Source organism: Echiichthys vipera, assembly GCF_963691815.1.
Source record: "Echiichthys vipera genome assembly, chromosome: 19".
In the NCBI taxonomy this organism is placed as follows: Eukaryota; Metazoa; Chordata; class Actinopteri; order Perciformes; family Trachinidae; genus Echiichthys; species Echiichthys vipera.
In genome coordinates, this window is record NC_139844.1 from 6,130,314 (window position 1) to 6,141,282 (window position 10,969).

Sequence of the window (10,969 nt, forward strand, 5' to 3'; positions counted from 1 at the left end):
TAACCTGAACAATCTCATTCCTATCCTCTCCAAATCAAAGTCAACATCGAAGCCTGTCAATAACACCATCAGGATGGGTCTGCTCAATGTTAGGTCTCTGAATAACAAATCATTTTTAGTCAACGATTTTATTACTACTTCCAAACTTGATTTTATGTTTTTAACTGAAACATGGCTGGAGCAATATAACAGTGCAAGCATTCTGATCGAGACATCACCCCCCAACTATAACTTTATTGATGTATGTAGATCTGGGAAAAGGGGGGGAGGGGTTGCTGCTATATTTAAAAACATATTTCAGGGGAAACAGATGTCACTTGGTGATTTTACATCATTCGAATACCTGTGTGCTGTGTTGAAATGCTCTCCCAAAATTCTTCTGTTAATTATTTACAGGCCACCTAAATACTCAGCAAATTTTTTCGATGATTTTACCGAATTATTGTCTAGTATCTCCACTGACTTTGACTGCCTAGTTATAACTGGTGACTTTAATTTTCATATTGACGATTCGAATGGCAAGGGTGCAAAGGAACTTTTGACTATTTTAGATACATTTGACCTGTCTCAACATGTGAAAGAGGCTACTCATTGTAAAGGACACACCCTGGACCTGATTATCACAAAAGGTCTCAATGTTTCTGATGTTCTTGTGACTGATCTTTCATTGTCTGATCACTTCTGTGTTTTCTTTAATATTTCTTTAATTCCGGAGACACAAACAGAATCAAAGAATGTCAAAAAGCGCTACATCAATGAACATGCTAATGTACTCTTTAAAAATGCCATCTCCTCGCTACCACCTCTAAACCCATGCCATGCTGATGATCTTGTAAACAACTTTAATTCCAAAATTGTGAATATCATAGATGTCATTGCACCGGTTACAGTTAAAACGATTTCTGGTAAGCAAAAGGCACCCTGGAGAAAAGCTGCTGTTGTAACAGCCCAGAGAAGAGAGTGCAGGAAGGCTGAACGAATCTGGCGAAATACAAAACTTCATATTCACCATGACATCTATAAAGATAGGCTCCAGGCCTACAATTTAGTCTTAAAAAGTGCTAGAGAAACATTCTTCTCCAATATCATAAACAGCAACACTAATAAGGCCAAAACCCTATTTGCAACTGTCGACAGACTGACCAACCCCCCAACACAAATACCAGCCGAACTCCATTCCACACAGAAATGCAATGAGTTTGCATTCTTTTATACTAATAAAATTGAAGGCATCAGACGTGCCATCAATATCTCAAACAAAAAAGTTGGATCACCACCCCGTTTAGGCCAAAATAACACAGCAATGATGGCAAGCTTTAATGCCATAGACTCTAAAACTCTAGTGGAAACAGTGACGGATCTAAAGCCAACCACCTGCTGTCTCGATGCTTTACCTACCAACTTCTTTAAGAATGTTTTTGACTGCCTATCAACAGACGTATTGCAAATAGTTAATAACTCTATTCAATCGGGCAATTTCCCAAAGGCCTTCAAAACTGCAGTCATTAAACCTCTTCTAAAAAAGCGGAGCCTAGATGCCTCTATTATCAACAACTACAGACCAATTTCAAATCTACCATTCATAAGTAAAATAATTGAGAAAGTTGTACTCCAACAACTAACTCACTTCTTGGCTTCTACTGGCTGCCACAACAACCTCCAGTCAGGATTTAGACCTTTTCATAGCACAGAGACGGCCCTTATTAAAGTTATAAATGACATCCGTCTTAACACAGACTCTGGCAAAACTTCAGTACTAATGCTATTGGACCTCAGTGCTGCATTTGACACTGTCGACCACTCAATACTTTTGGACAGGTTGGAAAACTGGGTGGGGCTCTCAGGCACAGTCCTAAACTGGTTCAAGTCATATCTACAAGATAGGAACTATTTTGTTTCCATTGGCGACTTTGTATCAGAACAAACCAACGTAACGTGTGGAGTCCCCCAAGGTTCAATCTTGGGGCCGACTTTATTTAATATCTATATGCTCCCACTAGGACAAATCATGCAAAATAATAACATTGACCACCATTGCTATGCCGATGACACCCAAATCTATGTAGCGCTATCACCAAATGACTATCGCCCCATAGATCTTCTGTGCCAGTGCATTGAGCAGGTCAAACACTGGATGTGCCAAAATTTCCTTCAACTAAATGAGGATAAAACTGAGATAATTGTTTTTGGTGCTAAGAAAGAAAGGTCTAAAGTCATCCAACACCTTCAATCACTGTCCCTGAAAACCTCAAATAAAGCCAGAAATCTTGGGGTTATTATGGATTCTGATTTACATTTCAACAGTCACATCAAATCAGTAACAAAATCGGCCTACTATCACCTTAAAAATGTAACAAGACTTAGAGGGCTCATGTCAGCTCAAGACTTAGAAACACTTGTCCATGCCTTTATAACCAGTAGGCTAGACTACTGTAACGGTCTCCTTGCAGGTCTTCCCAAAAAAACTGTCAGGCAGCTACAGCTCGTTCAGAACGCTGCTGCTAGAGTTCTAACAAAGACCAAAAAATGTGAGCACATTACACCAATTCTTAAATCATTACACTGGCTTCCTGTACGTCAGAGAATTGATTTCAAAATCCTCCTGCTCACATATAAATCACTTCATGGTCTAGGGCCGAGGTATATCACTGATATGCTCCCACTACATAAGCCTTCTAGATCACTAAGATCCTCTGAGACCAATCTGTTAGTGGTTCGCAGAGTAAACTCAAATCAAGGGAAAGCATCTTTCAGTCATTATGCAACAAACAGCTGGAATAAACTTCCTGAAGATTTGAGACTTTCACCCACTCTGACCACTTTTAAAACTAGACTGAAAACTTTTATGTTCACCTTAGCTTTCTGCTAAATCTTCGCACTTTTAACGTCCGCACTGTTTTGATTATTGTCTATGTTTTTATTCTCTTTGTCTTCCTGTAATGCATTTGAATTCATGACATGTTGTGCTGTGAAGCACTTTGAGTCTGCCTTGTGTATGAAAAGTGCTATACAAATAAAGCTGCCTTGCCTTGCCTTGCCTAAAGGTCAAACATTCAGATATCATACAATATGAAACCACTTAAACATTGTTAACTAAATGTCATCGCCATCTGAACAGGTCACAACCTCAGTTTCTCAGTTTCTCAGTTTCACCCAACAAGGGGCTTCTCTTTAGCTGCACAGGACGAAGCAGGTTTACCATATTTTCCGGACTATAAATCACACTTTTTTCATGGTTTGGCTGGTCGTGCTACTTATACCCAGGTGCAACTTATATATTAAAATATATATGGTAATATCAGTTGTTCGTTATTTTCACCCTGAAGGCCACGAGAGGGCGCTCTAGGCTTGTGTGCCAGTATCTGCTGCTCCTATTAGGTCGCACTCACACTGTCGTTCCGCATCGCGCCCGGGGCTTTAGGGTACTTGTCCCCCCCACCCTTTCCCCCCGCTGGCCAGCTCGTTTGTACTCACACTACCTGGGCCTCGCGCAAATGCTTCTTGCCTGTCCATACGTCATCACGCCGTAACATGTCACACGCATTGATTGACGTCATGGCGATGCGTCTCTTTGTTTACAAATCATTCCATAGACCTCAGAGTTTTTGTGCATCTTGTCGACTGTTTTTGAGTATTTTCATCAGACCAAATCTGCAGTAAACACTCCACCTCCGCATCACACCAACCTGAACCTTTCGCCACCATTGTTGTTGTTGTTAAATGTCCGCGCATGGTCCGTCTTTTTTTTTTCTATGTCCGAACAGGCGCACATAAAATGACGTGAGAGCCGCTGTAGGCGTCGTGCTCGTGCTCGTGCTCGTGCTCGTACACGTGCGCACACTCGTGCTCGTACATGTGCAAACACGCTCTACAAAAGCTCACCTCTCTCAAACGGGCTGTGGACGGCAAGCTGGAGAGGCACGTCAACGGTGCAGTTACGTCTCCGCACCCAGGTAGTTGCCAAGGCGATGAATATGAATGACTTTCTCCTTTGTTGAAATGTCTTTTCTTAGTTTCTGATTTTAGAAAATAAATTCCCCAAAAAAATGCTGTTTTTTTCTTCTTCATTATGCATTTTTTTGGCTGGTGCGATTTATATCCGGAAAATACGGGAAATAAAGCAGCCTCTCCGTGTTGTGACTCTTCAGTGTGTCCTGGTGTTTTCGGGTCAACAGGTCGGATGGTGTTCCACACGGCGGACTGGCTGCACCACTGCCTGGCTGCAGGGAGGATCCTGCTCAAGAACACGTTTGAGGCCTACATGGACCAGTACATGCAGTCCAAACTGGATCAGGTCCTCCAGGAGCACCACATGGTCTCCCTCATCACACAGCTCCGAGGTGTGTGTGTGTATGTTTTTGTTTGTTTGTGTTGTTTAAGGAGAGAACGTTTAGTGGAGGACAGCAGGTCGACAGTAGACGTCACATAAAAGTGGATTCATCATGTGAAGGAACCGGAAGATTCATATGAGATGCAGCTCTGTGTCAACTTCTAGTCATAAATCACAAATAAATACATTTTGAAGTGTATAAGGTTTTCTTTTTGCATTAATATTTAAATATATAAAGACACACATACATGTTCTGGAGGTGCTCGAAGCTTGCTGAATTTTGGTCCGATATATTTCAAACCCTCAAACAGGCTCCTAAAAAAAATTTGGAAGCAAATCCCCTGACTGCTCTTTTTGGGCTCCCTCCATCTAAAAATCTGCCCATTACTACACAACGTGTCGTGGCCTTTACCACCCTGCTCACCAGACGTACCATTCTCCTTAAATGGGAACATGTTTCTCCACCAACTCATAATAGTTGGATACAGGAAATTTTACAATGTCTAAGGTTGGAGAAGTTAAGTTTTCACAGAGGGGATCTTTGACAGCATTCCGCCAAACCTGGGACCCACTGCTGCTCTTATTAGTAACAGTCTTACTGTTACTCCTGATGATGCTGAGGACACTTCATAGTGCTGGAAGGAGAGAGAAATCCCCCCCCCCCATTTTTTTTTTTTTTCTCTTTTATTTTTCCTGAATTACCTTATTTATTTTTGCTGTTAGCTATGGATTACATTCTATTTGGTTACATTTTACCTTATGTATCTACTTATATGTCTTTCAGTTATTTAGTTGGTTCTGTGACCGTGGGTGTTTTGTTTTTGTTCCGGTTACTTTGAGACACATGTATTGACACACTGTTGTACTTTTCTTCTTACACCATCTGCAAATTCAATTAAAAATTGTGGTGAAAAAAAAAACAAAGAAAAGAAAATAAGTCGTCAATGCAAGGGCTTAAGCTTTGGTACAACTTGTTTTAAGAGGTGAGGAACGTTCGATTCCTGCCTCAGTGACAGCACCCATGTGTCATGATTAAAGTTTAATGCATATGTAAGTGTTTTCTCCTCTTCTGCCTTTTGAACCACAGATAAAGAAAGAAAACTTAAACTAAATTCATGTTTTAATTTTTCCTTGTGCAGACGCCGTGTTCTGTGAGAGCAGCGAGGAGCGAACGGCTCAGGACAAACAAATCAGAGCCAAGCAGACGTTTGAGGAGATGATGAAGTATTTACCTGGTCAGTCTTTTGCTTTTATGTGGCATCAGTCGGAGTAACACTGCATCATTGATTCAAACATTATAAGATAAGAAATTCACACGTTACTGGAGTGAAATAAATCAATCGATAAAACCAGATGAACTCCAGAATGACTAAGGAAGAAGGAAACAAGTAAAAAGCTGTTTTATAGCAGCTAAGTCATTCATCTATCTAAGAAAAATTGACAGTTTCGGTCTGTTCATAGGATTTATTGAGTGTTGTTGGATAGTCTTACCCCCTTTCACAGGGTTTTTTCTGCATTATAAACGCTTCGCTGAAATTGTCTGCCGCTGCGCTGGAATCTTGATTGAAAACCAACATAGTCTATGGAAGCTCAGTGGCGATGTTTTCAACTCGACCGCAGCAGAAGGGGTGCGTGTGATTTCAGCCCCGGGCCTCAAAATGACGTTGGTGTGCTGCACACCTGCTAATGTCAAATTACCAGAAGCAACACACTTTCCAAAATATACTTGTAACTTGCATATAAGTGGCTCTGATCTGTCTCTGAATTGTGTCTGAACCTTCCGTGCAGCGTTTCACTCAACGGACAGCGAGCGAGGTTGTGCGCGTACAGCTTAACCATCCTGCGCCAACATGAGCAGCTGCTTTCCAAAGTGTTTTAGTAAACAGACGTTTGTTGCAAAGTCTCCCAGATAAAAACAGCATATAGCCTACAGAAACATATGATGTTTCAATATTCTGTGTTCTGTATCTGCCAGCTTCTCTAAATATCTCTGCTCGGCCCTGGTTGTAAGTTTGTTCCTGTAAGGACCCTTTTTTTTGTCTTATTCTAAATATCTCTGCTCGGCCCTGGTTGTAAGTTTGTTCCTGTAAGGACCTTTTCTTTTGTCTTATTCTAAATATCTCTGCTCAGCGCTGGTTGTAAGTTTCTCTTCACAGTTGTCTCGTCATATCTCAGTTTAAACGCAGTGATTCAGTCTCTATTTGCTTCAAGTTGTGATTCAAACTCCATACTGTAGAACTCTGTGTTGGTGCAGTGTTGCCCTGGCAACCGGTAGCGTGGAATTCCAACATGGCGGACGGGCTGCAACCCCTCTCAAATTGTCAGGTGTCCGCTCCTTCTCAGTAGGGGCTCAGCTCTGTTCAAACGTTGTGCTGAGAGTGACCGCACCCCACCGGCGCAGAGCAACCAACAAGTAAAAACAGTCCCACTTCCCCATTATTATACAATGTCTTTAAAATCAAGCAGTTGAAATCAGTAGAAGGCTAGGTGATGGTGACGTCAGTCATGCGATTGCGATTGCGTAGTAACGTTAGTCTGTTAACGTTAGCTTTTTATATCAGGTGATCACATTTAAGTTTCAAATATAATATAAAAATGTATTCAAATGTGAAGATTGACTGAACAAAATGTGTAAGTGTCATAAACGTCACATCTTATTTACTGGCATAATCCGTTTTGAATTATGCAAACCAGCGCGATGCTAAACTTCCATGTTTTGCCGTCAGCCCTGGCACACAGTGCTCACAAATACTTAGGGTGGAAATAATAATAATAGTAATTTAAACAATGAGTGATATTTAGTATGGACCTGTTTTAGTTCTTGGGCTGTGGGTGACACAGTTGTATGAATGAGAAAGGTCAGGTGAACGTGGTTTTGTGCACGTAACTTTAGTTCAGTATTCAGTGGCTGGGCACTTCATGCAGATGTAACTTGATGAGCGTGCACGTTTCGGCTCTTGTGCACGCGCATGTACCGCAAAATTTTGGCTCCCCTGCCCGCCTCAGCCCAAATGTTGGCCAGAAAAAATCCTGTTTCACTTCCACAAACTCCACCTCAGCTGCTTAACAGGAAACTAATGCATTCAAGACCTCAGTTTCACTACGTGTCCCCTCAGAAATACACTTCTGGTTTCTGTTATCGTGTCAGCTCGGTTCTTTCAAGTAAACATAAAAGGAACAGACGTCAAAGTGTGGAGCCAACTTCTGCACTGAAATATATTCCTCTCATTTATTTGAAAGTGCATCTGAGATGTCAGTGTACATCAGTTTAATATTATAGAATAGAATAGAAATACTTTATTGAAACCAAGCTGGGAAATTGCATTTTTTTAAATTTTTTTTTTTTTTTTTTAGAATAAGTCATTATTATTTAGTTATTTAGTTAATAGTTATTAATAGCACTCCTTATTATTGAGGAATGTGACATCCAAACACGCTGAGACAGTGTTGTAACAGTTCACCACGTTTAAACTGTGTCTCTCATTTCAGACTTTGTGGGGAAGTGCATCGGTCAGGAGGGGAAATACGAAGGCATCCGACTCCTGTTTGACAGTTTGCAGCAGCCGGTCCTCAACAAGCAGGTAAACTGAACGGCTTTCAATAATAATGCATTACACACTAATAGAGCAGACCCTGGGACATAAGATTACAGGAACAGAGTCCTCTCAAACTGAAGCGGCTTTCTTTCTTTTGGTTTGTCTCCCCCAGATGACGTACGTCCTGCTGGACATCGCCGTGCAGGAGCTTTTCCCTGAACTGTGCAAGGTAAACAAGTGACAATGGAGAATGTAAAGAGATAATACACTATACCAGCGGTGTCAAACTCAAATTCATGGTGGGCCAAATTTAAAAACTGGGACAAAGTTGCGGCCAAACCAAAAAAAGACTGCAAATGTGCATGTTTCCCTTCTCTCCAGATGTGTAATGTTGAACCTTTTCAGTGCAGGTCCTTGTACTTGTCGTGGTGTTTCTTATGGTTTATTCTTTCGTTACAGCCACGGTGGCTCTGCAGCCTCCCACCGGCTTTGAAAGCTCCTGTTCTCCATCTTTCTTTTGGCCGTTTTGGGGGAGGGGTGGATTAAGTTTGTCTTAACAGACTGGTAGCATGGATGCTCATGTTTGTTAACAGAAAAGTAGACGTGGATGTGCTTTAAACTCGAGGGCCAGCTCTCATAGACCTTGATATGATCTTGCGGGCCAAATATAATTACACTCCGGGCCAGATTTGGCCCACGGGCCTGAGTTTGACACCCCTGCACTATACGTATATATATATATATATATATATATATATATATATATATATATACTTTATACACACACAACATACAGGAACACAAGGAGACACAATGCCCTCTGTCGTGTTTGTGAATGTGGTCTGTGAGAGGACACACAGGAAGTGCGATTCATCACGCTGTGAGACTGAAGGTGCTTGTGTCCTCTGATGTTTACTAAAACATGATTGAATACAGTTCCCTCTTCAGTTGAGGTAAATTAAGGCGCTGCCAGCTGTTTGAGGAATTACAGTATGTTTAGTTTGTGTATGAATGTTGAGAGTAGAAGGATTTCACTGCTCTGCTCTCCAAGTGTGACTAACAGGACATGAGTAATGTAAGTCTCAGTGAAGTTACAGTTATAAACAGCTGAGGGAAGTGTCATACATAAAAGCAACATATAAGAGTACAATTTAAATTTTCTGCTTGTACTCCTCTACATCTCAGAGGTAAATATTGAACTTTTTACTCCTCTACATTTGTCTGACAGCCTTAGTTACATTTCAGCTGATTTTTTTATCCCCTCCCTGTCCAATGAAAACCACATATCTGCAGATGTGTTGGTGTTGAATGTTTATGATAAAAGTCTTTTCAGACTAAAAGTCATCTCAGTTTAATGAAGCAGGTATTTGACATTAATGTGTCCTCCTCTGCAGGGAGTGAAGGAAGCGAGCGTCATGTGAAGCAGAAGATGCACCGAACACTGTATCCAAAACCTCTGGGACCATCTTTACATTCCAATGTATATAAAAGCACTAATAAAAATATATATTTATTGACATCACTGCAGTTTATGCCGTCTGTGTTTTTATACTTTCACTAGCAGTGACAATAATGTACATTACTGACAGTTATTAAACATGACTGAAGTCTGACCCCCATAAACCTCCATGTTAAAATGAGTCAATCCCCATAGACCTCCATATTAAAATAATCAAACCCAGTAGACCTCCATATTAAAATGAATCAATTCCCACAGACCTCCATGTTAAAATGAGTCAATCGCCATAGACCTCCATGTTAAAATGAATCAATCCCCATAGACCTCCATGTTAAAATGAGTCAATCCCCATAGACCTCCATGTTAAAATGAGTCAATCCCCATAGACCTCCATGTTAAAATGAATCAATTCCCACAGACCTCCATGTTAAAATGAGTCAATCCCCATAGACCTCCATGTTAAAATGAATCAATCCCCATAGACCTCCATGTTAAAATGAATCAATCCCCATAGACCTCCATGTTAAAATGAGTCAATCCCCATAGACCATGTTAAAATGAGTCAATCCCCATAGACCTCCATGTTAAAATGAGTCAATCCCCATAGACCTCCATGTTAAAATGAGTCAATCCCCATAGACCTCCATATTAAAATGAGTCAATCCCCATAGACCTCCATGTTAAAATGAATCAATCCCCATAGACCTCCATGTTAAAATGAATCAATCCCCATAGACCTCCATGTTAAAATGAATCAATCCCCATAGACCTCCATGTTAAAATAAATCTCAATGGACCCCTATGTTCAAATTTCCAACTTTACTTTTCCTGTATTATAACGCATGAAAATGTCTTGGTAATTTAGAGAACTGATGATTTGATTAGTGGATGGACCTCCAGCTTCCATAGACGTACATGCATTCCTGACCCAGTCTGATTCTCTGCCAGCTCTCTGTCCTCATCTCCTCCCAGGACTAAATGAAAGCAGATGGAGAACAGTTTCCATTGGGCCCTAATGTGGTTGTTGTCCAGTGTTTGGCAGGTCACATCGGTTGCAGGCTGTTGCCAGCTGTGTTGGCACTCAGTGAACTGACTAATAAGGAGTTCCCCAACATTAACAGGCAGCGAGCATTGCATGGGAGATCCTTCACATAGAGGAGGCCTTGTTCTCACTGTATCCAAAACCTCTGGGACCATCTTTACATTCCAATGTATATAAAAGCACTAATAAAAATATATATTTATTGACATCACTGCAGTTTATGCCGTCTGTGTTTTTATACTTTCACTAGCAGTGACAATAATGTACATTACTGACAGTTATTAAACATGACTGAAGTCTGACCCCCATAAACCTCCATGTTAAAATGAGTCAATCCCCATAGACCTCCATATTAAAATAATCAAACCCAGTAGACCTCCATATTAAAATGAATCAATTCCCACAGACCTCCATGTTAAAATGAGTCAATCGCCATAGACCTCCATGTTAAAATGAATCAATCCCCATAGACCTCCATGTTAAAATGAGTCAATCCCCATAGACCTCCATGTTAAAATGAGTCAATCCCCATAGACCTCCATGTTAAAATGAATCAATTCCCACAGACCTCCATGTTAAAATGAGTCAATCCCCATAGACCT

The 10,969-nt window shown here is 40.8% G+C and overlaps 1 protein-coding gene across 3 annotated transcripts in view; it reads left to right on the top strand.

Annotated features, from left to right (window-relative positions):
- The window catches only part of LOC310961837 (sorting nexin-14-like), a 34,103-nt gene extending 24,715 nt beyond the window's left edge, over positions 1–9,388 (top strand). For 2 of the 3 annotated variants that reach the window (XM_083934093.1, XM_083934094.1), the window contains 5 exons: positions 4,176–4,340; positions 5,470–5,565; positions 7,820–7,911; positions 8,039–8,095; positions 9,261–9,388. In XM_083934093.1, coding sequence (XP_083790219.1) covers positions 4,176–4,340; positions 5,470–5,565; positions 7,820–7,911; positions 8,039–8,095; positions 9,261–9,287 — 437 coding nt within the window. In that variant the 3' untranslated portion in view covers positions 9,288–9,388. Of the gene's footprint in view, positions 1–4,175; positions 4,341–5,469; positions 5,566–7,819; positions 7,912–8,038; positions 8,096–9,260 lie in introns of those variants that run through there. The other variant, XR_014593641.1, reaches the window with a different exon arrangement.
- The last annotated feature ends 1,581 nt before the right edge of the window (positions 9,389–10,969 follow it).